Source organism: Oryza sativa, chromosome 12 (genome assembly GCF_034140825.1).
Source record: "Oryza sativa Japonica Group chromosome 12, ASM3414082v1".
Lineage (NCBI taxonomy): Eukaryota > Viridiplantae > Streptophyta > Magnoliopsida > Poales > Poaceae > Oryza > Oryza sativa.
In genome coordinates this window covers 24,758,155-24,783,988 of record NC_089046.1, presented here as the reverse complement: position 1 = coordinate 24,783,988, position 25,834 = coordinate 24,758,155, and the positions used below count along the sequence as shown (strand labels likewise).

The following is a 25,834-nucleotide window of genomic DNA, read 5'->3' as shown; positions in this document are numbered from 1 at the left end:
ATAACATTTTTCGCTAATCTTTTTATCAAAGCTTACTGTTTCAAATTCGAATTCTCAAAAACCATTTGAAATTTCACTTAGAATCTACTCTCCTGTAAAAAATTAGTCTCACATCTACAGTAAAAAAATTCGCAGTTCTGAATGGGCTTTCGTCGAAAATATAAACCCTGAATAAAATCTCCCTTCTCTCCTGGCCACCTGCATTCTTTTCTAGCAGAAGAAAAAATTAATTTCACCAGACAATGAACTGCAAAGCCACTGTAAGGAAAAAAAAAAAAGGAAGTGAGAGACTCAGCCTTGGTGTGGCCCACACACAGTGAGCCAGCGAGTGGCTGACACAGAGGCTAGCTGCTGCTGCCAGTGGGCCCCACTGGTCAGTGTGCTTCTTCTCTCTCAGTTCTCCACCACTCACTAGCCAGTGTTTTTATTGCTCTCCTTCACTTCTTCACTTCAGCTCAGCTTTGCTCTCTCCTCCTTCACTCCTCCACACTGAAATCTCACTGCCATTGCCAATGGCGGCTCGCCACCTCCTCCTCCCGGTGCTCCTCCTCGCCGCCGCCTCCGCGGTGACCTCCCAGTCGTCTCCGGCCGGCGCGCCCAGCTCCGGCGCGGCGCACTCACCGGCCGCCTCCGCACCTTCGTCTTCTTCCAAGAACCGCCACCGCCACATCTCCACCTCCCCCGCCGCGTCCCCGTCCCACTCCGGCAACAAGCTCACCTCCCCGGCGACCTCCCCGGCGCCGACGACGTCGCCTCCGCCCGCCGCGGCCACCTCCCCGTCGCCCGCATTGCCGCCTCCCGCCGCCGCGCCGGCGCCGACGACGGTGTCGCCGTCTCCCCCGGCGCCGGCCCCGGTGCTCGGCGCGCCGCCGCCCACATTGCCCCCGCCGGTGGCCGCGCCGCCGGTAGCGCTCGCCCCGGCGCCGGCATTGTCGTCGTCGCCGCCGCCGACACCGGCGCCCCTCGCGCCGGCTCCCGTCATCGCCGCGGCGCCCGCGCCGTCCGACGACGTCCCGGCGCCCGCGCCGGCGACCAAGAAGCCGAAGAAGAAGCGCATCTCCCCGGCAGGCTCCCCCCTCGCCGCCGCCTCGCCGGCGACCACCGCCGCCTTCGCCCCCGGCCCCGGCCCCTCCGCCGCCGATATGTCGGTACGTATCCTCCACTCCACTCTCCCTCTACGTACGGCTCTGCTACGAGCCAATCTGGACCGTCGGTTTGATACCGCGAGTCGATCTGGGCCGTCGGATTCCAAACCCCGGAGCGGTAGGCCGGATTTGATGGCGAGCACCTCGCGTCCGCACGAACATCAAAGCGCGGCGGGGGTGGGGGTGGGTCCCACGTGTCAGCGCTTCCGGTCAAAAGAGACGGGGGCCCGGGCCCACCTGAGCCCGCGGAACACGCACCCACCCTCTCGATGGTTCGTGGGCCCACCATACACTCGCCATTACGATGACACGTGGAGCCCACCCAGAGGCCAAATACGTAGTTTTTTCTCTGGTTCATTTATACTATTCATTCCAAAATATAATAAAATATAAGTCATTTTTTTAATGCTTGCTTTCTCTATTAAAGTATTATTTATTGAATCATCTACTCAAGATATTTAATTCTATTAGATACGTGCATTATACTATACTCCTCCCAAAACATAACAATTTTCGGTGATATGGCCGTTCACTCGAAAATTATTATATTTTTAGTTGGAGAAGTATTTATTAGTGTGATCAATAATTATGTTTTTTTAGGTTTTAGTATATTTTGTAATGTAGGGACGTACTGTACTTTTTTATTTTACGCGGCTGATTTATTGCATGCAGTATTATTATGAGACTGATTTATTACAGTAATAATAATAATTGCTTGCGCTCTCTCTGACTGAAACGTGGGCCCCCATTTGTGCAGAGCGACGCGGCGCGAGGGTACAGCGCGGTGGGAGGAGGCGCGGCCCTGCTGCTGATGCTGCTGCTGTGGCTGACGGTGGGCCCGGCCTTCGTCTGAGCCGGTGGGGGCCACCTGTCAGAGAGCCACTGCCGCTGTTACTGTCACAGTGTCACTACCGATCATTGCTTCTGTAGAGAGAGAGAGAGAGAGGTGTAGAGTTTGAGAGAGACGCTTTGATAGTGTCAGTATTATTAGTGCAACTGCTGCGGCTACTTTTGCCTGAGCTTGTATGCTAGTAGTATTAATACTTGCTACAGTAGTATTGTGTTTTGGAGTATTACCTGCATTGATCTGCAGCACATTGTTTACCTATCCATATGATGATGATTAGTAGTACCACTATTGCTTATCAATGATCCACATTCTGCTGCAATTGCTGTAAACCTTCTTTTCATGAGGGGTTGTCACTGACAAGTGGGGCCCGCTCGAACTAACAGTAATTGTCGGTGACCTCTGGTTGACTCCTCCATGTGAGTGTTCAGGGATGCTGCTCTCCTTTGCTTCTCATTTTTGATACTGTAAAATGGAGTGAACACTGCCCAAGACTTTTATTTAGGCAAGGATTAGGTGAAATTACAGTAGCTTTGTTCAATGAAGAACAAGTGAGAGTACAGTAGGGAGTAGTGGTGTTACCAAAACAGCCTCTGGATTTGCACTTGCAGACAGGGGTATTTAATTTCTTTTGTCCTCTGCAACAGTGGAAGAAGAGGGGTGTTAATGTGATTGATTACAGTTGGCAATTTTGTTTTCTTGCAGTAGGAGTAAGCTATAGATGTTGCTGCTGTAGCATCTGTGGAGGACTGGACCATGAAAAGTTGAAAACTACTACACACATGATATATGCAATGCCTTGTGAGAGTTCTTGTTGGAATGTTTGGAAGGAATTTCTACATGGACAAATGCATAAGGATCTCTAGGATGCTGACAATACTGGAACCAGATAATGACACCCCCAAGTCACAATCACACTCTGCTTGGCTCCTGATTGTAGTTAGTGGTGACCACTGACCTGTCCTATTATATGGAAACTGGAAACATTATGATAAACCTGTTATTCCAATATTTTGAGCTAGATGTATATGCATATGTTTACATGGAACATGAGAACCTGAGTACTGATGATCTTCAGAAAATAATGTTGCTCTTGTCTGATCATGTCTAGTAGATACAACCGTTGGGTCTTCGAACTTCACAGAAGATTACAATATCGGCAGTGCTCTCCTGTCTACTCTAGCATTATAGCAGGAGTAGCTGCCTAGCAAGCAGTGAAACAAGAAGAAAACACCAAGCCTGATAAAAGAGAAAGTCACAAAGGCTGGAAAAGCGCTTCTTTTGGTGACAACTGACAAGCCCCATGCTACTGCTACTGCTGTACTGCACACACACAAAAGCCAAGCAATCTCAGGTTGTATTTATATATTTTTGGAATCTTGAATCCATTCACAGTGTTCTACACATCTTCAGGATCAAAGAAAAAACAATCCTTAGCTTGTTAGATATGCAAAGGATCCATGAGGATTTAGGAACAATCTTTAGATTTTCCTTTTTCTGTTTTGAGGATCAGTCTTTGATGATTGATCCCCCACAAGGCCACAATAATCTCCAAAAGGAATGAGACTCTTTCTCCAGAAACATCAACTTGCTTGGAGAAGAGACATTCGTTTGGAGTCTAGGACAACTTTATACAAACCCACTATGTAAAAAATGAAAAGCAAAACCTCAAACCTCTAAATGCATCCCATATTTTGATATCTTGGTGAAAGTTGTGTTTGGCTCAATCTATGTGACAGAAAAGAGAATTCACCCTTTTTGTCACTTTTCTTTTGACTATATTTGGTTTTTTATGCAAAAACACAAACCTAACCCACAGCACCATCCATTGCAAGATTCAGCCTGAGAGGGTGGTGATCCACCTCTTCTGAGCTGCCGGAGAAGATGTCAACCGGCGCATTGGTGAACCGGAAACTGTTTCTGTTACCCAAATTAGGCCGCACACCATGCTTGTGATGGTCAAGATAGACCACAACGACTGTGATATCGTCGTGGAAATTCCGCCTGCTGCCTCTCTCTATATGTTTGATATCAGTGTATCTCATCTCTCGTTTCCTCGCCGCTTCAGTCAGCGCTGCTCGCACCAATCGCTTCGCTATCCCCTATCAAACACAAGTTCACACAAATGCATCAGATTTTGTATATACAGTTAGTCGTGAGATTGGAGTAAACCATAGCTTACTGCTCTGGGATTCTTGAAGACGATATCAACCGCTGCTTTATCAGTTAGCTGCTCCCACAGACCATCCGATGCAAATATCAAGAATAAGTCTTGCTGCCTCAACTGATGTTCTTTGATCGATGGTTCAGCCGTCATGACAGGTCGCTTCAATGGAATGGAACAAACATATTGCCGGAATATAGGGTCTCTAGCAAATTCAGGCTTCTTCAGGTATACATCTCCAATTGATCTGGAAACCTGAGAATGAAACAAACAGTGTCCATATGTTAAACAGCATCTCACATCTCAGATGCAAGAAAGCAGATAGTGAGTGTAACTGTTGAAAGTTTTGGGAAACGTGGTAAAGCATACTGATGATTATGGATGCAAGTAGCCAGTGTCATTCTTTTTATGTAATCTAATATTCCGCAAGATCGATTACCGTGAGGCTTAAGAAAATACAAAAAGGAGAAACTTTACACGAGCATGGCTTAGCATAAGGGTTAGCCACACTGCACAAGCAATCCTACTTACTGGCTTTTTAGAACAGGATATATTCCTATGTTTTTATCGGATGCAAGAAGTGCTTTACAAAAGAATATTAGAACCTAAGTCACGATTTCGAGAACAGATGCATCAATGTACATTGAACATGAAATGAAAGTGATGTCCGAATTTTATCTAGGAAAGAGGAATATTGCCTTTATCCGAGTAACAAATTCTGCACATCACGGTATAAAGCCAGCAAATGAGATGCAAGGACATAAATATGTAACTTTGCTAGAACTTTGGATTGCCCATCAATTTCAGGGTGTATTTAAAAGCAGCCATTATGAGTTGCGATGATAAACAGCTAAATCAAATTTCATTATATTCCCTTAAAACTACTATCTGGTCTCACTTATGTTTTGCTTGTTCATAATCATCTGAAATAACAGGAGGTAAATTTGAATTACTATGTTTCTGAAACTTAACGTCAGAAACCTGCAACATGTTTGTTGCGCCTTAGCTTCTGCATGAAGCTTAATAGTACAATCCAGATCACTTGGCGGTGCTACACATGACTCCAAATAGTATGCCACATACGACAAATATACCGACTAACAGGGTTGAACGGTACATACCTGAATGATGCCCTTAATCCTCCAAACTCCTCGGGTATAGATGACTATACGTGAATCATCAGGATGCTGCTCAGTGAGCTCCTTTCTGACCTCCTCCTCTGCAACATTGTGGTCATTGGATAGTCTCTCAGCCACTACCTCCCGACCATCAGGCCCCCTACGGCCAAGGACGGCCCTCGAGTCCCCTAAATTGGCGACATATAGAACGTTATCGGTGATTGCTCCGACGAGGCAGCATGAACCAACCGAGGCAATCTGTGGCTGCTTGAGCCAGGATCGCTTGACCATGTGCAAGAACTCCTCCTCCGTGGCATGGAATGCCCTCTTGATTGCATCGGTGGACATGCCACCTTGCTCAGATGCAAACCCTGATCCAATTAATTCAGAGCATGGCATCGTTAGTACATCTTAAGTTAATGGTGAGCACATAACTTGATTGAATTATGATGACATCTTTGGTCAGAATAAGTAGTAAACCACAAAATTCATCTCATCAATAATAGACAACACAATCTAGAGTCTACCAAGTACCAGCTGGAGCTATCAAAAGATAAAGCATATGCAAAGTTCTAAATGAGCAAGTGGTATATCAAGCAAAAATATATAATCATCACAATAGAACACTATCCAGGTATCAATAGAACTGGACAAAACAAAGGATTGTTATTTCGACAAACAGGTTATTAAATTGCAACTACACAAAGAGGAGTATAAACTACATTAATTAAGTAATCAACAAATCCACCGAATTCTACGCTAAACCTGACTAAAAAGACGCAGAAAACTGAACGGTCAAGTTAAGCAAACTCATATAAGGAAAGAAAAAATAAATATTACGCCAAACAAAAAGAACGCATTGTTTTTTTTGTCAGAAATGAAAAATCTTAAACCTACCAAGACATTATTACGAACTGATTGGTTCTATTCTAGATCAAATCCACACGCTAACAAGCGAAAATAATCTCGTTATCGAGGCACTAAACTGTGGAGGTGGGGGAAGAGGCGGGAGGAGATGAAGCGGGACGCCTCGGGGCCACCGTGGCCGTCGTAGACGCCGACGAAGGTCGCCGCCGGCGAGGTCACCACCTGCCCCTGGTCCTCCAGCTCCGCGTTCGCCTGCGCCACCGCGATGGAGTACTCCCCGCTCGCGTGCGGCTTCAGCTCCGCGTGCCACAGCAACCCATCCCCTCCTCCCCCTCCGCCGCCGCCGCCGCCTCGCCCCAGGCACCTCTCCGCCGGCCGCGCCAGCCACCGCAGCAGCATCGTCGTCGCCGCAAAGATCGCCGCGTTCCCTCTCTTCCTCCACCTCCCGAAAATTCCCACCGAATTTCCTCCGAAATTCGCACCAAAACTGCGCTGTCGTTGCTGTCTCTTTTGCTCCTATTGTTAGGAGCTCGAAAGCTTCGCTTTTTTTTTCCCCGTTTTTTTCTGTTTTTTTAATGAAAAGGCGCCCAATTAAGAGGCTTGAGACGACGATTGACCGTCCGATTGGCTCTCGATGGGACACGTGGACGGCCCACGTTGTCGTATCGCGACGACAGTGTGGATGGTGGGGCCCTGGGAGACTGACAGGTCAACGCACCGGCCATGCGGTGGTGGGGCCCACGTGGAGTGGGGAGACGAGTCGCCGTGGCGGTCGGGTTGGCGGCGACCGCCGGTCAAGCTAGCCAGCAAGTACAGTGTACTACACGTACCCAGCTCTCTACTACGCGGCTACGCCCGAGAAAATATTAAAAAATATTTCCTCTATTTCAAATTGATCTACATATTTCATAGATATACTCTCTCATACTATATTTACTCTAGCAACAAACTCAATACATGCACCATCCCCACTATTTTCTAGCCAATAGCAAATCAAGATATTGCATGTGGGTTATAAATGCTTGTATGCATGTATCAATATCCATTTACTCCAATGCAAAAATAACGAATAGACCTAATGAATGAACACAAATATGTAGATCATTTAGAAATAACCTCAAAAAAAAACTATATGTAGATCAATTTGGAATGGAGGGAGTAGATATATAAGATTTAGCCATGCCATTCTGAGTGAATTTTTTTTTACTTTCGGATTTGACCATGAGTAAAAGTTTTATACAAATAAACTTTCAACTTTTCCGTCATATCATTCCAATTTCAATCAAACTTCCAATTTTAGCGTGAACTAAACACACCCAAAAGTAAAAGTTTTACTACCTTTATGTTATAAGCTATTTTGACTTTTTTAGTCAAATTTACTTAAATTTGATCCAATTTATAAAAATATTAGCAATATCTATAATATTAAATTAGTTTCATTAACAATTAATATTTAATCTATTTTCAAAATATATTTGTTTTATGTCGAAAGGGTTATTATATATTTTTTTCTATAAACTTAGTCAAACGTTTAACTTGAAAAAAAAATCATATAATATGAGACAGAAGGGTGCTTAGGGGGAAGTTTTTAGAATATATGAAACGTTTAACTGTATGTGTCCAATTTTTTTTTATTTTCTACGATATTTGCTAGTTGGTGTGTACAAGGTGTGCACGGAAAAATTGTGTGCATAGGATATGTTCATGTACTAAGAATGACGTGGATAAATGTTAGACATTCATTTTTTTTATTATTGTACAGTAGTTTTCATGTTTACACTAAGGTTTGCATTATATATATTTTTCTGTATTCTACGTGAATACTGTCTTGTATGTACTATGTATTTATACTTATCTACGGAATCTGGTCTTGTATGTACGTATTTATACTTATCTACAGAATCTGGAGACAAGTACGGGTGATAGAGATGTCGAATAGGTTATATAGAAAGTTCGTTGAGAATGTGACTTGTGTGATCAGGACAGAGATCTTTGCTCACTGAATTTCGTCAAGTATCGATTCTGCCTCTGAAAGTCTGAAGTCTGAATTCCAATTTTCCAGATGACGAACAACATACTTGCAGAAGGAACAAAAACGAATGAACGCGACACATAACAAACTGCAATGCTCAGCTGGATTGGCATCAGCAAGACGAGAGCAAAAGCAATCACTCACTTTCAGATTGCACAACATGGAAGAGCAAACAAAAGCTTCCATGGAAAAACAGGTAGCAGCTCAGCTCTCACTCTATATGCATGGAGAGAGCATGATCCAGTTGCAAACAACCCAGTCAGGTTCAAGACACATTCATGGTACAGTAAGATGCTAACTTTCTGAAGCCTCACACAGTGACAAAAGTATCACAGATTTCACAGCCTCATCAGCAAAGGGGGGAAAAAACTTGGTACTGGAAGAAGAGCATGTGAGCAGTGACAAAGTTAAGGGCTTAAAGAGAGGTTCTACAGAGCTGGGTTTAGTTTCATCCTCAAATTCTCATCCTTCTGCTGTTAGGAGCACGCTGGCCCTGCAGTAGGGGCAGTCGCTGCGAGAGCGCAGCCATCGCTCGAGGCAGGCCGAGTGGAAGATGTGCTTGCACCGCAGCTCGAGGAGCCCATCTGCATCCCCACATCTCTCCAGGCATATAGAGCACTCCGTTGAAGGTCCCGCGAGTTCGTCATCATCTGTTACTCTGCAGCTTGCTACTTCTTGTGTAGGAGCCGGTTCAGAACAATGCGCGATGAACGTATGCTTATCTGCGGTGTTGAAGGTTTCAGCTGTGCTCTCTTGGAGTTTGCAGGGAGCGATCGATACGTCAGTGTGGAAGCAACTGGTTAGACTGCTGAATATGCTATCTGCGGTGGTGGAGACGCCCGGGGCTACTCCACCATGAATGGTTTCTGATGACAACGATGTATTTTGCCTGCAACAATGGGATGGAATTTGTAAATGTAGATTCTCTGTAGCTTAAGTTCTAAGCTGGAGGAGGGAGTGCGAAAAAGTTGATGCGGACCTTCTTCCTGATAAGTCCACGCTGTTAAGCCTCTGAAGTAGCCGTTCCCTAGCCTGCTGAACGGAATCAGGAAGCCGGCCATGATCTGATACGCTGCGGTTTAGCCTTGAGCTGGAGCCCGTGCTGCCTGCTTGTCCTGTTATGTTTCCAGCAGATGCGACACCCTTTGAGGTATCTCTTTTGCTTCCTGGAACATGTTCCTGACCCTAGTTTCATCAATGACAAATGTTAGAAACAGTGGATAATTGCTGAAGAAGATTTCACAACAATCATCAATACATGAAGAAACATGGAAAACCATACTTATTTCTGCCGTGAAAATGATATTGTTGCATACTAAGAAAGAGTGCAGATAAGCAAGGGGCACATGAAAGCAATAGTGTTCAGTAAAAAGAGATAGTGTCCATATGATTATTTGGTGCATGAGCACACTTCACAGTTGTCTGCACACCACAAAACTAGAACACTGGTTCAGCAGGCTACTACGAGGGCTGATACTTAACCTGCTAAAACACTAGAACTATGTTCTGACTGTATATGTTTAGTAATGGGAAATCTAGTCCATAATTTTGGCGCGAAGACAAGCATTAGTTAGTCAGAAACGATTGCTACTAAACAATGGGAATTTCCATAAAAGGTTTTGAAATAGCAGTTTACCAGCAATTAACATCTAATTAGTACTAGTATGAATGTAAAGTACTACAGGCTTAATTGGGCTACTAAATTTGAGATACCAACCAAAGAACTGTCTTTGTCATTTAACCATAAATCTACATTGAAATTAGTTGAACCTCTCAGAAAAAGATTTCGGTATATGCTACTAGTATTCCACGAGTACCTTCTTATCATGGTTGTAGTAAATACCCTTCACGAGTTACAGCACATGTACAGATGTACTCTACCTAGTTTGAAAAGGATTGTCAAACTTTCTACTAGTACCACTGTACCAGCTGATGAATTCCCCAGAACACCAGCAAACACATTAATGTTTCTTGAAGAACAAAAGATCACCGAACCCATCATTTACACTCATAATCATAGATCTCATCAACGACCAAATTTACTAACACATAACTTAGATTTTGCGAGAACCAGACTTGACATTTTTTTTTTTGAGAAAATTCGATCTATAGCACAGAAGAGAAAGCGGTACCAAAAAATAGCACATAAATTTTTCGCTTTCGGCGAGAAGCACAGGCCACCGTTTTTCCTTCGACCCGTAGCACTTCCGTCACATTATGAGGTAACGGCGTTAGATCGAAGTGGAGAAAAATATCGTTGGACTCATTTGCCCTTCGTCTCTTCTCCCTTATTCCCCATTTCCTCCCTCTTTCCAAGTCCCTATACGAAGTCCCACCCTCTGCTACCGCCGCTGCAGCCATGCGGGCAAGCGCCACTGCACGCTCCCTGAAGGGCTTCCCCTTGTCGCCGACCACGGCGGCGATCGCCTTCGCCATCTGCCCAGAGTCAGGCACGGCGTCCGCGCCCTCCGCCAGGTGCATCGCCACGCCGGCCTCCACCAGCAAAATCTTGTTCACGAAGTGGTCGGCGACCATGGGCCACGTGAGCATCGCGACGCCCGCCGACGTCGCCTCCAGCATCGTGTTCGTGCCGCAGTGCATCAGGGACCACCCCACGGCGCGGTGGCGCGGGATCGCCACCTGCGGCGCCCACCCGCGGATGACCAGGCCCGTCCCCACGCCATTGTCGCCGCCTCGAACCCTTTCGGCAGCGCTGCGGCGGTGACGCTGTCCGCGGCCCACACGAGCGCCGCCGAGCTCCGCGTCAGCGCCTCAGCCACGCACGCCACCTGCGCCGGCGACAGTGACTGCTGCGTCGCTAAGTTGACGTACACGACGGCGCCATCGGCGAAGGCGTCCAGCCAGGCACCCACCTCTGTCGGTAGCACCGCCGGTCCGCCACGGTCGCTGGACGAAGGCCATGGCTAACAACCTTGAGCCCACCGGAGGACACTTCAAGTCCAAATAGGCGGCCTCCAAGGCTGCGAACGTGTTGACAACGACGCACTTGGTATCCAAGCTCCACAGCAAAGGAACCATCAAAAGAGAATGAACGGGAAATAGCTGAGGAAATAGGGAATAAGGGAGAAGAGATGAAGGGCAAATGAGTCCAATGACATTTTTCTCCACTCAGATCTAACACCGTTACCTCAGGATGCGACGGAAGTGCTATGGTACGAAGGAAAAACGGTGGCCTGTGCTTCTCGTCGAAAGCGAAAAAATTGTGTGCTATTTTTTGGTACCGCTTTTTTTCTTGTGCTATGGATCGAATTTTCTCTTTTTTTTCTATGAGAGCCAAACATTTGGTTACTAACTTGCCATAGATCTGACAAGGGCATGCATATGAAAGTGCAGATGATCTGATTCACTGATGCACGCCTCAGTTCATCTCAACTGACCACAACTAATCACTCTACCAAAGCTTCCAACACAAATCTTCACTGGGGTGAGCCCTACAAAACAAAAGATGAAATTCTCCACTTCTTTAGTTCTTACAAGCTGATTGCTGATCCAAGTACCAGATTGGAACTCCCCTGGTGTCTCCTTCCTAGGCAAATCTCTAAAACCATCCATTTCCCCTTCCAAATCAGCAATCAAATCTCAATCTAAACCCTCCCTTCTAAAATCGTTTCTTACTTTCTTTGGAACCTCACCCAAATCGCCAGCACTTGGCCACAACGCCACAAAACCATGAACCACACCATGATTCTCACTAGCTACTCCTAAGCTGAAATCCAACTAAACACTGGAGACGAAATCCTCCTCCGAAAACTTCTCCTCACTCGAGAAGCCGTAAAAATAAATAATAAAATAATAATAATAAGTTCGCAGCCTTAGCCAAGAAACGGCAGAAAGCTAGCTCACCGGCTTGCGGCGGCGTGCGGCGGAGGCTCCGGCTCCGGCTCGGCAGGGCCTGCGGCGAGGGTCGGGAGGCTCCGGCTCCGGCTCCGGCGGCGCCGGCGATGGGCGGCGGCGCTGGAAGTAGACGAGCTTGGAGGCGATCGGCATGGAGAAGAAGAAGAAGAAGATGTGGCGAAATATTGCAGCTTCACCTGTTTCTCTCCAACTTTTATATTACCTCGGCTGCTTCTTTTTTCTCTGCACTTTTCTTCAGATATCTCTGCACTACTACTACTACTACCTCTTGAAAGTTGAAACCTTTCTTCTTCTTTTTTCCTCTGAAAGTTTCTGAATTTTCTCGCTCACGTCAACGTTGCTTTTTTGTATCGATTCTTCGCAAAATCCTCGAAAAGATGATTTGTTGTGTTGTGCGCCATCGCAGTTAAGGGTTTTGGACGGCTTAAATGAAGCTAGAAGCGTGATAAGGGCGCCCGCAATGGTTATTTATAGGCTCTCTATAAGATATCCATAAGATATCCATGTCAGCATATTATCCTACTTGGAAGAGACTAAATGAAGAGAGAGAACAAAGCTATATACTAACCTAGAGATAGTCTATAGATAAAAACGAGGCAATGGATTAGAGAGCTATAGATACACATGTAGACATACTATTGAGGTGGTTTACTATTAATCTAATCTATTGCTGAGATGTACATGTTTTATAGAGAGCATCTTATTTTACCATTATGGGTGCTCTAAAAGCAGGTACAATACCTGGCTATAAGCCAACTGCAAACATATTTTAATAAGATAAATAAGAAGAGAGAATAGCAGCGGGCTATAAATTTATAGCCAGCTGTAATACGGACTTCAAGACGCAGGGTGTGTATAACAAGTAGGACCAGGTATTAATAGTGTAGTATGTAAATATTGTATGAATGAGCTATTAGGTTGGCTATAGATGAATTGAAGCCAATAGTTGGATATACTATTAAACTTGCTCTAAACTACTGATGAAAACGACATAATATCAAGGGCACAAAACAGGAGAGGAAAAAAATTGCAATCTTTAAAAACGCAATCTTTTCACACTACTTCAGTGATGAAGAAACGGTTATTTGAGATATAGTGTCGACATGTCTCCGTATTTAGCTGTGTAAACAAACTTAGGCGCACTAAATCAGAATCAAAATGGAACTAAATCTGAATGAAAATTATTGGTATGTAGAACAATTTTATTCTGCGTGGATCATATGTGGGGGCTTGATGATGGCCATATCTCCAAGTTGATCACTTTAGACATGATGGAAATTAGTGCGCCTTTTGGTGACCTGCAAGGTCATTAATCCAGAACCAACTCTGGAAGACCAAATTAAATGTTGCCAAATGTACATTGAGTATTATAAAGATCAGCTCAAAGTAGCTAAGCATATGGCCAAACTTCGAGTAACTATCAAGTGAGATTACAGCAACATGGCATAATTTGAGTACTTCCTCTGTTTCATAATATATAAACTTTTAGCATTACCCGCATTAATATATATATTAATTACTCTAAATATATAAGTGTGTCTATATTTATTAACATATATATATATATATATATATATATATATATATATATATATATATATATATATATATATATATATATATATATATATATATATATATATATATATATATATATATATATATATATATATATATATATATATATATATATATATATATATATATATATATGTATATATGTATGTATGGGTAATGTTAAGAAGTTTTATATTATAAAACGGAGGGAGTAGTACATAGTATAAAACAACTAATTAAGCACTCCACATGTGATGTGAAACTGACACTCCGTTTCTTCCACAGTTTACTGTCACTGCATCAGTTTCGGTTGTAAAAGAAAAAAAATTCAACACGAGAGGCGCGTGAATGCGAAGTACGCTAACCGTCCAAGAATTTGACGTGATTTACTACCAAAAACGTCATTAGCGAGGAGTTAATTAGCACATTTTAAACAAGTGTCAGAATGGCCCTAATCGCTGAGCCAGGCACTAATAAAAAAAAGGCGTTGATGGACTAGGGTCACGCTATCACCGCGGTTGGGCCCACTCGTCAGTGACACGTGCCACGCATCGTTGTACACGTGGCATTTTGTTGCAACTGATTTTGTCCGGATCACCGACACACGTGGCAGTGGCACCTGTACTGTACGGCAGCATTCTTTTTGCTTGCTTCTCTTTCCTTTTAAACTCATGCATTTATCCAATATAAAAGATTACATAGTACTCCTATAACATACATCAGCGAAAATCACATTTCTCATAGAAAGAGCGATGAGATTAGATAGACATACGATACAATTTATAGAAAGACCCTTAAAATGAACAAATTACACAGAGGTCCTAGAAATTGGAAAGAATGACTCCAAACGAAAATAAAAGGAGCAGTCTTTACTTCTTTCCTTTTTCCCGATCCGATGATCGATGAAATCGAGGTTGACTGCAAAAATTACCATCGATACGGCAGCATTTTTCCTCTGCTTCTCTCGAGTCAACAATGACAACAAAATTGTTGATAACCTGACCTTTGATAGTACTCCATAGGCCCTGTTTAGATCCTCTAAAATGGTAAAAGTTTTACCATTTTGTAGTAATTTTTGTCATTTTGGATCTAAACACTAGTAGTAAAAGTTGGCAATTTGGTATTTGGCATTTGCTAGTTCATAGTAGCAAATTGTGCCAAAAAGTGCTTTAGGACCACTCTCTCTCACTTTAGTGCTAGAATAGCAAAACTTTAACATGCATCTAAACACCAACTAGTACTTTTGCAATGCCAAAACTTTTGCCACCAAAACTTTTGCCATTTGCCATTTGCTATTCCAAATGGATCTAAATATGCCCTAATTTTGATAGTCATATTTTATCTTGGCACACAGATCAAGAATAAGTGATTCTACTTATCATCCATTTAAAAATGTTACTAGTCATTCATTGTAAACAAGCGATTCATTAATATTTACATTTTTCGATGCCCATGTAGCCAATCTTGTGTGGAAGATGGAGAGTCACGCATTAAATCCAAGAAAGTCATTAAGATGATAAGTTGTTGGATTGAAATATGCCTATTAAAAATAAATTTTTAGATTTAGAAATATGACTATCAAAAATATATGGAGGGAGTATCATTTATCTTTAATAAAAAAAAAACCTCCAGCGACTTAATAGGTCTATTAGTCAAAGACTCAAGGTAGATTGAGTAGTTGAATTTGCATATCCCACCGTGATATAATGATATGCAAGCATGCTAAGGTCGCATACTTCTTTTTTATTTAAGACCATGGTTTAGAAAATATTCACCTTCTATCTTTATAACCATTATCTTCGTGGATGTGTCAGTGATAACGATGATACCATTGTCTTTGCCTGTATATATGAAAATTTGCAAGACATATATAAAGATGGAGCCGATGTGAGCTCTTAGTTAATACTCCCTTCGTCCCAAAATATAGCAACTTTTATTTTAATGGGATGTATATATATATATATTCTAGTAATACGAATCTGGACATGCCTAGATACGTCTCATCTAACCAAATTTTGCTATGTTTTAATATAGAGGAAGAACATACTACTTCCTACAATAGTAAAGGCAATAATAACTCTCAAACTTAATGTACCAAAATATTTTTTTTATTACCATTTTTTTCTTTTGTCCACACCTTGCAACAAAATTTCCTTTAATAGTAAATGCTAAGAATCTACTTTGAGTTGTTATCATGAGTATCCATCATGTTTCCCTTTTCTTTCATCTTCTTCTTCCACGACACCAAATTTGTTTGCATGACAACGAAGATAGTCTGTTATTAAATACCGTTGTACATGCTCTGATCTATGCGCGTTATAAATGTCCGCGTTTGTTTTGTGTTTCTAAAAAAAAGTCTATTATAGTTTATGACGAATGTAATATGTAATGCTGGTATCTTTTGCTATGACCTTTGTGAAAAGTAAATTAATGGGAAAAAAAGTTGGGTAAAAACATGATCTAGAATTTCCACGAGAATATTCACTTTTTATCCTCTCCCACTCTCTTTTGTGTCGTTCACACCACAGTTACGATGCACCCCAAATCAACGGAGGTTTTAATTAGTGGAAGGTAGAAAGTAAAAAAAAATTGGGAGGTCAAGGTGAGTGAGACGTGACGTCGTGCTCACGTCGTCTTACGAACACGACCTCTTGGGCTTTTCCTTTTTGTGTCTGTCATGGGCTAGGCCCGGCAATTAGTGCGGTCCATGGGCTACAATTCCTCGCGTAGCATGTAGTTGGGCTGGGCCTAGGGTAAATCTGAATGCTGCAGAATGAAATTATAGATTTTCTTTTCCTCTTTTTTTTGGCAATACATCTTCCTGATTTTTGTCTCTAAAAACAAATATGCCTTCTTATATTGTTCCATCTGGTTGGTATCAAAGTGTATTGAGCCTTTGATTATACCAAAATATGTCTTACCAATTAATAGTAGTATTTGGCAACTAAACTAGTATTAGTGTGACTGGTTTGGATTGGAGCCAAGTCATTTGTAATGCCACAGTGCTCAATTTCGCAACACACTGTAACTTTCTTCACCATATCAAGCATACTGGTAGAGAACCAAACATAGAGAGTATTTCATATGAGCTGTATCTTACTAAAAAGAAAAAGTAATAATATCAAAATTTATCTAGATTTTGACACCACTATAAAAATGACCCAATATCACATCACACATTACACAGTCCATGAAATTCACAAAGGATTGTCTTTGCCTCTTTGAGGTGGCATGTTCTTCCACGAGGTATCTGCACATGAACAGAACAGTGCCAACACAGTTCCTGCTTGTGCTCTGGTTGATCAGACAATGAGCATACTGTGTACTCCATGTCATACATCGGATTAATCAAGACAGTTTATAGCTCTTCCAGCCGCTATAAATTATACTAGTGATGGAGAAAATAGCACCAACACTACTGTTTAGTTTTGTTTTCTTTTTAATGCATCGAACTCAGAACACAACAGACTGAGAGAGAGAAAGACAGTACATGTACTGGGTAGCAGCTACTGATGCTTGAAGTACGATATTTTGTACCATTCCATGGCCATCCATTTCATTATTTTTCATAGAGATCGAGATATCTATAGCTATCGATCGCCATCGATCGATCGGTAGCTAGCTGCTAGCTGCTGCTGTCACGGTTTTCTTATTGGGATGCAGCCGGGAATCATGCCGGGGATTTTCACATACGTACTGCACAACATTGTCTTCTTCTGTCAGATTCAGGATTTCGGTACAAGGAATCGTTGGTTATATATATTTTTTCTTTGTTTAAATTTGGTTTGTGTTCGATTCAAGATAACGATGGATCACCTGCTAGTTGCACACTTGCACTTGTCTGTATTAATCACTTGAGATATTTCTTCAGGTAGTGGTTGCCTGCTCCTTACTACTCTCCTTTGAAACTTCTTTGCAAATGCTTCCACAATTTCTGAACATACCTTGCAATTTCTCCCTTTAAAGAATTCTTTTGTTTGCCTCTGATGACTTGCTTTTGCAAAAGATGGATGAATCTATTTCCATAAAGAAAGACAAATGAATCCAGATATGTATCCAGTACAGGTCAACTATTTTAATTTTATCCTCTTGTCCACAGCTTCCAAAGATATCTTGGTCTTGAATTACTGAAGCCAAAGCAACAACGTGTGACAACAGCTTCATTTTATCCATTTGCATCTTCTGAAACTTTTTTTTTTTGGTGTTGTTTTTTAGTTGCAATGATCCCCTTTTCTTGCCTGAAACTCTATCTTGTTGGCATGCAGAATGTTCCCTTCAAGAGTCAATCATCATAGATAAAAAAAAGGAATATCCTTTTTTCCTAATGGTGCCATTTGTTCTACTTCTCTTAATTCTTCTTTTTTTAAAAAAAAAAATCATTGATATTTAAATTCTGAACTGATCTGAACTTCTGGGGACAGCATGCCTACTGGCCATCAGCTGCAACCTTTTGCACTGCAAAGAATGCAACCTCTTTTCACTTCAATTTCCATGTAGTAGCTACCTATGCTTTCTTTCTACTACTCCCTCAGTTTCACTGCCTGATTATTTACCTTTTCACTGCAACTCCCTTTTTCCAGGTTACCTTTGCATTCATTCATTCATCCATGCATGCATGCAACTGTGCAATCAATAATGCTCCAATATTGCATTGCAAATCATGAACATGCCATGATCTAGTAGGAATAGACACAAATCAATCAGCATGCACTCATTAATTAGCCAAGATCGATCAAATGATGATCAATGGACACTTTGGGATCAGGAATTCAGGATTAGGACTTAATCCCCCCTGCCCAAACTGCACTGATCACCTAGCTAGAACAAATAATTGATTAATTAACAGTGGGAGAGGAAATGATTAAGCTAGTGGCTAGCTTCTTCTTGTTCTTCTTCTCTTCTTCTTCTACAAACACAAGATAATTAAGCTAGAGTAGTAGTAGCACAGTGTGATCATGGACAGCTTGAGCTTGAGCTTGAGCTTGCTCTTGCTGTTCATGTCATCCTGAGGCTGAGATACTGGCACTGAACCAGCCATGGCGACTGCTGCTGCTTCATGGCGTCGCCCATGGCGAGGTCGAACGCCATTGCACGCTGGCACGGCGGCGGCATGGGCGGCGGCGCGTGGAGGAACATGGCGGCGCCGTCGGAGTACTCGGCCGACGACGGCGACGACGAGAGGCCGCTGCCGGAGCAGTCGGAGGCGAAGGGGGAGGAGCCACCTGCGGCGGCGGCGGCGGCGGCAATGGCGGCGTTGCACTTGCGGGAGCTGCGGCCGCCGCCGACGGCGAGAGTGAGGTCCAGCTCGGCCGTGTCGTCGTTGTCGTCGGCGGCGTCGGCGCTGACGATGTACTCGTCGGCGGGGAGCTGCAGGTTCAGCGCGCGGCGAGGTTGCTTGCTGCTCCGGCGAGGCTGCCGGCGGCGGTGGCCGGAGCTCAGCTCGGCCATGGTCAGGTCGCTCATCAGCTGCCTCTGAATTCGGTACAGGCGATGCAGCTCATGAACCTGATTAATAATTAATTGAAACTTAATTAGAAGTAGTTCATATGTAGGATTCAAGAAATTTGCAATGGCCAGTAATTAACTACTAGTAGTAAGTAGTTGATAGGATTAATTTCAGTGAGATTTACCTGCTGCCTGAAGGTCTCCTCATGCTTGAGCATGGCCATCTTCATCACCTCCATGTCACATTGCCTCACAAGCTTGTCCATCCTCATCATCTGCTTCAGCTAAGCCTCTTGGAATTGATTGATTGATCCTAGTGATTCCCTCAACTTTGATTCAGGATTCAGATCACCAATTCTTGCACTTGCACCCTGCTGAAATGTGAAGCAAAGATACCATTAAGTACTTTAAAAAAAACTTCATTTTCATTGATCCTAATGGTTCAGACTTCAGAAATGATAAATTACATCAAAAGAGCTAGTAGCAAGATGAACAAAAAACTGAACTTTGAGAGCAGGAGCTCAGATCAAGAAACATGATGATGTCATCAGAACAATCTCTGAGTGACACAAACAACATTTCAGACAAGGATGCTAATTCTACCACAAAGAACAAGTAACTAACCAACTAACTAACCTTGTATATGTATCCAAAACAACCACCAAGATGCTTGCTTGTTTCTGTTGTCTGTTCCTCTCTTCCTCTACTCAACTTCCAGAGGACAAACAAGATAGGTTCAGAAGGAGGAGTATGAGTTGTGAGAGTGAGGCTGGTGAATGTGTGAAGCTGGAAATGGGAGTTACAGGGGAGGTGGTGATTTATAAACACTGGCAATGGTCACTAGACACTAGGTAGAGGGTATATTTTTACCTTGGACCCTCCTCCTTTTTGGCATGCCAAGCAAGAGGCCCAGAGGCCTGGGGCAATGGCACTAGTCAGTTTGCATGAGGTGCCCCTCCCAGAGCAGACAACCCTGCAGGACTCTAGTTTAATCTTCTTCTCTATTCTCTCTTGTGTGGGCCCCCACAAGGAGGAGTAGTCGTACATTTCAAAGGTTTTTTTTTTAAGTACATTTCAAAGTTGAAGCAGTGGCACTTTGTGTGTGATGGATGCAATGCTTAACACACTAAACAAGTTAGGGCCCCTTTGAAATGGAGGATTAGCAAAGGAATTTTGGAGGATTCATTTTCCTAAGGATTTTTTCCTATAGAGCCCTTTGATTCATAGGAAGAGGATAGGAAAACTTTCATAGGATTGCATTCCTATGATCAATTCCATAGGAAAATAAGCAAGAGGTTAGACCTCTTGTGAAACTTTCCTTTGTTGAGTGTATCCTGTGGTATAATCAAAGGGCTCTTCTCTCCATTTCCTGTGTTTTCAATTCCTGTAGGATTGGAAAAAAATACAACTTCAATTCCTACGTTTTTCCTATTCCTGTGTTTTTTCTATCCTGCGTTTCAAAGGGGCCCTTAGCATGCATGATCATTGCACAAATGCAGGCAAATGCATTGCACACATGTAGGAGTAGTACCATCTACCAATGCCTTGTGCAGTTGTGCAATTCTTTACTGAATGAATCAGTTTAGTTCTTTTTTTTTTCTTCTGAAATGTATGCGCAAGTCAGGTTGCAACTAACTGGAGCAGTAGTACCTAGTAAGATGGAGCTGTCAGTGTTGTCACTGAAAACAAGCAAAGGTGCATTTCCATGTGTGAAATGTACCTGATGATGATGAGGGGAGAGATGAGATGAGATGAGATGAGATGAGATGAGTGTCCTCCTGTACAATGAATTATTGCCACAGCATTGCAACATATGCTAATTTCCCTTTGCAATGCCTGCATATATGCATATGGATGCAGGGATCTAATATCTATCCAAATGGATGCATCCAAGAGCACAACATATCTTTGAGGAGGGAGATAAGAAGGGCAGGTTCTTGTCTCATTGTTGGCCCATCCTGACAAATCAGAGCACTGTTGTTTGTTGTTAACAGCAGTTGCTGTGGTATATGTTTGCATTGCAGGAAAACCAAGCAAGCAGAGAAAAGAGGAGAAGCAAAGGCTGATGATGCAGACACATCCCTTTGAGAGGAAGCATCAGCTAAGCATGCATGTCTGAACTCTGATCCTGACACAAGCACAAACTATGTGGGGTCTGCATAGTTTAATCACCGGTGCTTAATTAATTTTGCTTCACTGACCAAATTACTCAACACTGATGCTACTAGTGTGCCATTGCAGCAAACAGCTGACTATAAGACGTAATACCTATTAGTGATAAAAAAAAAACTGTTCATAAAACCTTTATGTATACGTTCTTCGCAACTTAAAAATGAATGCTGAAACTTAAAAATCAATTCTGAAAAATAAACTACGATGAAAAAAATCATCAAAATCAACCTAAAATCAAGTTTTCAAATTTAAATTTTAGTTGCGGCTGATAAGCTGAAAAGCCTTAATATACATAGGTCGGTATTCTTTGCCGTCCCAGCGAAAAAAAAAAGTTGAAAAGCAAACGATGGAGCTAAGTCCACAGCTTCAAGAGCTGAGGAAGAGAGCTGTATTGTGCAGGGACGAATTGCTTACAATAATGGAGACTTGAAAAGAAGAAGAGATCATTTTTTAAGTGATTAGTGCACTAATAAGAAAGCCTAAGCAAAGGGTGATGGATGATAGTCCAAGGGACAAGACAATGGCGCACGCTTTGCCGGCGCAGGGAGGCGCATCCGTACGGCGAGGTGGGCCCCACATCTAGAGAGAGAGAAGCACTCCTGCTTTCTCGGCTTTCTTTTCTTTCTTTCTTTCAGTCTTCTTCCTACTGCAATGGCTTTTTGCAAGGATGATTATTATTAATTTATTATTATCATCACTATTTTACCATTAACAATTACTACTACTCTACTCACTATTGTTATGATTGTTACTAGTGCCTTTAGAATTAACAAGTACACTCACTGATTAGTACTAGCTCAATGCAAACCTAAAATTTAGCTCTAGCAGTAGTAGTAAATTAGTAATAGTAATGTAGTGTGCATCTTTTGTGGATAAAAGATTAGTAAAAGGTGAGGAATTGGAACAGTAGAAGCTTTGTAGATAGAGGAGAAAGTGCTAAAGAGAGAGGGAGCAAGCTCTCACCCATGGTGAGAAAAGACACTTTTGTCAGGAGGTTTTAGCCTCTCTTCTTCCAATTACTCCATGATTTTCAGGACAGCTCATCGATTGTTTTCTTCAGGAAAAGCAAATTGATCTGTGGTGACACACACAATGCAGTATAATCAGTAGTCAGAGTAGCAGAGAGTGTTCTTGTGCATCTCAAAAGCATACTCTGTACTGAAAAAAGAAGGGGGTTCTGTTGATCTGTTCTATTCTGTTTCTAGATTCATGGTTATAACTAGATGATTCTTGTTCAGAAAAGTTTCAAGTTTCCAATCTGGTTTTATCCATTTCAAGCTCTCGTCAGAAATTTTCCAGGATTAGATGATGCTTGCTGTTAATAAGTGATAGTAACAGACAGCAATTGTCATCTCTGATGTCTGATGGCTGCCTGACAAAACCTGTTCATGCTGTTACTCTAAAGTTGATGCCATTTTGGCCTGAATGATTTGTCAGGGTAGCTCTCAAATTTTAACCAACAGCAGCATGCATGCAGGAGCATCGACTGATCAGTGAAGTTTTTTTTTATAAAAAAAGCTACTTACTAGCACCGAGCAGATAAACAAACACAAGAATTAACCTGATAGCTATTGCAATGATAAAGTAATCAGGGGAGTAAGCAAAGCATGCAGATGAACTCGCACGGGGCTAGCTAAAATTCAGTGCTGAACTTTTCAGAGGGGGGAGGAAAAGTACATTACATCGGTGTCTGTAAAAATTCAGGTCGCAGCCTCCATTCTGTCTCCCCACACACACTGCATCCTCAAAGTTGCAGCCTTGCTCATCATTTCGGCTACCTGGAACCCTGTGCAGTGCAGCTCTAACAGCTAGTTAATCGTAGGATGTAAAAGAAATTGGAGGAGGAACAGAAGAATGTCCACTAACCTGAAAGAAAAATTCAGAAAAGAGAGCTTTGCTGATGCCACCACCACCATCATCATGATGATCACATAAGGGTGGTCAGTGTGAGCCCTCACCTATTTGTCAACACCTAAAAGAAGATGATGAACAATGCACTGATCTAGTCTAGTCCACTACAAAGTGAAGTAATTTTTTGTGGATGGTGATGATGAGTGCTTGTGTGAGCCTTTTCCCATCTCTGAATTAGATGGTGTGGGCATGAGTTTGTTCTGCATAAAATGGTTTTGTTATGCTTGTTTGACTATGTATATATGTAACCTGACCAATTAACATCATGCTAATTTCAATGACATATTTAATCAGCTGCAGATCAAACTGAACAAGATGGTGTGTGTCTGTGTGTGAGAGTTTGTTCTGAATTTTCTTTTTGTTATGCCTGTTGACCTTCTCTGCATATACAACCTGACTAATTAACATCATGCTAATCCACAAACTAATACCATAATAAAATCAGCTGCAGATCAGACTGAATATTTAACTGAACAAGATGATGTGTGCTTAAAATCTTCCTGTTATGCCATGTTGACCTTCTCTGCATATACATCCTGAATAATCAAACACCATACTAATCCATAAACCATAAACTAACACCATAATTAATCAGCTCCATACATCACATGAGCACATGACTAATTACACATCACACTGAAACCATGAAAAAGCTCATGCATATACTACATCAAAACTAATCAAAACTGAAGAACAGGATTAGATAATGAGACTAGGATAGGACCTGAACTTTTTTGTGCTCGGCTTTCCTCGAGGCCGGAGCCAGCCGGAGCCGACAGCGCCCCGCCATGCACGCTCGCCGGCCGTTGCCGGCCGGCGAGCCGAGACGAGCACCGAAAGGAGAAGTGATCAGTGGACACAGGACAGACAGTGGCTGCTGCTACTTTGCAATTGCATGGTGGAAATCTTTTCTTCTTCCTCCTCCTCTTCTTCTCAAAAGGCGAGGCGTGGTGATGACCTCACACACGCACACACAGTCACTAACCCTAAGCTTCTGTAGCTTCGAAGGATGCGCCTCATCATCCAGGCCTCTTGTTCTTGTCTGAATTTTTGTTACTGTTCTGAATTTATCAGAGCCTCTGGGTATGAGGTTTTGTTTAAAGAAGGGAAATGTCTTCTGAACCCGAGTTTTGTTTGAAGAAAAAACAAAAGCATAGAGCCTCTGAATTTTTTCTGAGTTTCTGACTCATCAGAGCCTCTGAATCTGAGCTCTTTTCAGAAGAAAATGCAACTGAAGCCGAGTTTTCTTTTCAGAAAATTTTGCCTCTGAATCTGAGTTTTTCTTTAATTAAAAAAATTGATATTGAATCTTAATTTTTTTTCTTGTCGTTCTGATTCATCAGAGCCTCTGAATCTGAGTATTTTCTGACAAAGAAATGCATATGATCTGAGTTTTCTTCTCAAGAAAAATAGGTGCATTTGAATCTTCTTCTAACTAGTAAGCAAAAAAGATTGCCTGTGATTCCGAGTTTTTCCATACAGGAAATTTTGGTTTTGAATCTTAGCTGAACTTCAATTTTTGGATGTGCATGGAAGCAGCATGGACAGGTCTTTGCGTGTCTGATGGAGGACCCATGGACGTACGTGTGATAAAGTGCTTTGTTTCAGTGTTATTTTTGCAACAAGAAGTACACTACGCAGCTTTGTCATCGTCGTTTTTCTCAGGGCCTAGTATTTATCATGTCTTTTCATGGAGCTGAATAAAAGCGCTTTTAACTGAAAAAAAAAAAAAAGTTAGCTGCCATGCTCATCGTTGATGAAAGAAATGCGTGTAAGTTTGAAAAAGAAAGACTGATACTATACTCCTGTAGTCCTGTTGGTACTACATGTCGTTTGGACATGATTGCCTGCAAACAAACGAACAGTTCAGGTCAAATTCGTATCGAGAAGAACTGATGAATTGTTGACTGAAAAAAAAAGAAGGATTTACATCAGGTTGTTTCTTCCAAATTTTCCCTCAAAGAGTTTCATTCCATGTCACAATCTTTCAGGGTTCTGACTTTGCATTTCAATTTTGCATGCAACCAACCCAGCATGGATTGTGAATTTGTGATTGACAGAAAGTGAGCCCTGTTCTTCAGAGATATCAGATAAGATACATGTATGACAGTATGAGATCATATAATATAATCCTCCAATTCTTCAGAGGTTTCTGAATCTCGGCAGTCTGTACCAACCTTACCAGCGAAAAATTTCAGCAATTCTTCTTTGACCTGGAGAGAAGGCCAGTCTTGAAGATGCGCTTGAACTCTTATGATCTACCCCATTCTTGATAAGAGGGATAACTGACTGTATCAGGTAATATGTGCTGTTGTACCAGATTAAATCAGACAGCACCAGAATACATATATATTCAGAAGAACACAGAAGGAGCTGCATAAAAAATGTGAATCCCCATGGAACATAGAGATGTCAGACACTGAAGATGCAGAACACCAAATCTTGTTGGGAGATATGCTGCATTGCTGGGTGACATAGATCATGTAAAAAGTTCAGATACCAAACCAAACTCTGAAGGATCAACACAATAAACCGGGAACAAGAACGATGCTCTGCGGGCAGAGCAGTGACAAATCAAAGATTATGGCAACACATGGTAAAACAGTTGAGAAGAAATATGCCTTCGGTAGAGGAACAACAACAAATCCAGGCAACACAACCGAATTCTCCATACAGGTAAAGGTAAACTGTAACATTGAC

At 42.3% G+C, this 25,834-nt stretch overlaps 4 protein-coding genes across 7 annotated transcripts; 1 reads left to right on the top strand and 3 right to left on the bottom strand.

The window, feature by feature from the left end:
* The first annotated feature begins 452 nt into the window (after nucleotides 1-452).
* Nucleotides 453-2,294, top strand: LOC112937478 (classical arabinogalactan protein 9). The gene is made up of 2 exons (XM_026022252.2): nucleotides 453-1,148; nucleotides 1,903-2,294. Exons 1-2 carry the CDS (start codon nucleotides 513-515, stop codon nucleotides 1,996-1,998), a joined length of 732 nt encoding a protein of 243 aa, XP_025878037.1. The 5' UTR covers nucleotides 453-512; the 3' UTR covers nucleotides 1,999-2,294.
* A 1,039-nt stretch (nucleotides 2,295-3,333) lies between these two features.
* On the bottom strand, nucleotides 3,334-6,695 carry LOC4352638 (probable protein phosphatase 2C 78). The gene is made up of 4 exons (NM_001423594.1): nucleotides 6,261-6,695; nucleotides 5,278-5,645; nucleotides 4,175-4,411; nucleotides 3,334-4,094 (listed from the first exon to the last, which is right to left on the bottom strand). Exons 1-4 carry the CDS (start codon nucleotides 6,538-6,540, stop codon nucleotides 3,801-3,803), a joined length of 1,179 nt encoding a protein of 392 aa, NP_001410523.1. The 5' UTR covers nucleotides 6,541-6,695; the 3' UTR covers nucleotides 3,334-3,800.
* Nucleotides 6,696-8,279: 1,584 nt separating this feature from the next.
* LOC4352637 (probable E3 ubiquitin-protein ligase XERICO) lies at nucleotides 8,280-12,312 on the bottom strand. The gene is made up of 3 exons (NM_001423593.1): nucleotides 12,038-12,312; nucleotides 9,153-9,358; nucleotides 8,280-9,062 (listed from the first exon to the last, which is right to left on the bottom strand). Exons 1-3 carry the CDS (start codon nucleotides 12,179-12,181, stop codon nucleotides 8,636-8,638), a joined length of 777 nt encoding a protein of 258 aa, NP_001410522.1. The 5' UTR covers nucleotides 12,182-12,312; the 3' UTR covers nucleotides 8,280-8,635.
* Nucleotides 12,313-18,292: 5,980 nt separating this feature from the next.
* On the bottom strand, nucleotides 18,293-25,180 carry LOC4352636 (uncharacterized). Of its 4 annotated transcripts, XM_066306293.1 has the most exons (6): nucleotides 25,065-25,180; nucleotides 23,090-24,981; nucleotides 22,906-23,009; nucleotides 22,187-22,298; nucleotides 19,237-19,425; nucleotides 18,293-19,111 (listed from the first exon to the last, which is right to left on the bottom strand). In XM_066306293.1, the coding sequence occupies exons 5-6, from the start codon at nucleotides 19,324-19,326 to the stop codon at nucleotides 18,602-18,604; spliced, it is 600 nt and encodes a 199-aa protein (XP_066162390.1). In that variant the 5' UTR covers nucleotides 19,327-19,425; nucleotides 22,187-22,298; nucleotides 22,906-23,009; nucleotides 23,090-24,981; nucleotides 25,065-25,180; the 3' UTR covers nucleotides 18,293-18,601. The 4 variants fall into 4 exon arrangements, with proteins under 4 accessions (XP_066162390.1, XP_025877933.1, XP_015620722.1 ...); XM_026022148.2 differs by lacking the exons at nucleotides 22,187-22,298; nucleotides 25,065-25,180 and having other exon boundaries at nucleotides 23,090-24,970; XM_015765236.3 differs by lacking the exons at nucleotides 22,187-22,298; nucleotides 22,906-23,009; nucleotides 23,090-24,981; nucleotides 25,065-25,180 and adding an exon at nucleotides 19,688-20,401.
* Between the last annotated feature and the right edge of the window lie 654 nt (nucleotides 25,181-25,834).

Excerpts from the sequence above, each read along its gene's own strand:
- LOC112937478 (XM_026022252.2), top strand. The coding sequence starts at position 513 with ATGGCGGCTCGCCACCTCCTCCTCCCGGTGCTCCTCCTCGCCGCCGCC. Across the intron at positions 1,149-1,902 it reads CCTCCGCCGCCGATATGTCG|AGCGACGCGGCGCGAGGGTA; the intron begins GTACGTATCCTC and ends CCATTTGTGCAG.
- LOC4352638 (NM_001423594.1), bottom strand. The coding sequence starts at position 6,540 with ATGCTGCTGCGGTGGCTGGCGCGGCCGGCGGAGAGGTGCCTGGGGCGA. Across the intron at positions 5,646-6,260 it reads CCTCTTCCCCCACCTCCACA|GGTTTGCATCTGAGCAAGGT; the intron begins GTTTAGTGCCTC and ends TAATTGGATCAG. Across the intron at positions 4,095-4,174 it reads TCTTCAAGAATCCCAGAGCA|GGGATAGCGAAGCGATTGGT; the intron begins GTAAGCTATGGT and ends TGTGTTTGATAG.
- LOC4352637 (NM_001423593.1), bottom strand. The coding sequence starts at position 12,181 with ATGCCGATCGCCTCCAAGCTCGTCTACTTCCAGCGCCGCCGCCCATCG. Across the intron at positions 9,359-12,037 it reads CCGCACGCCGCCGCAAGCCG|GGTCAGGAACATGTTCCAGG; the intron begins GTGAGCTAGCTT and ends TGATGAAACTAG. Across the intron at positions 9,063-9,152 it reads GTGGACTTATCAGGAAGAAG|GCAAAATACATCGTTGTCAT; the intron begins GTCCGCATCAAC and ends CCATTGTTGCAG.
- LOC4352636 (XM_066306293.1), bottom strand. The coding sequence starts at position 19,326 with ATGATGAGGATGGACAAGCTTGTGAGGCAATGTGACATGGAGGTGATG. Across the intron at positions 19,112-19,236 it reads AGGAGACCTTCAGGCAGCAG|GTTCATGAGCTGCATCGCCT; the intron begins GTAAATCTCACT and ends ATTATTAATCAG.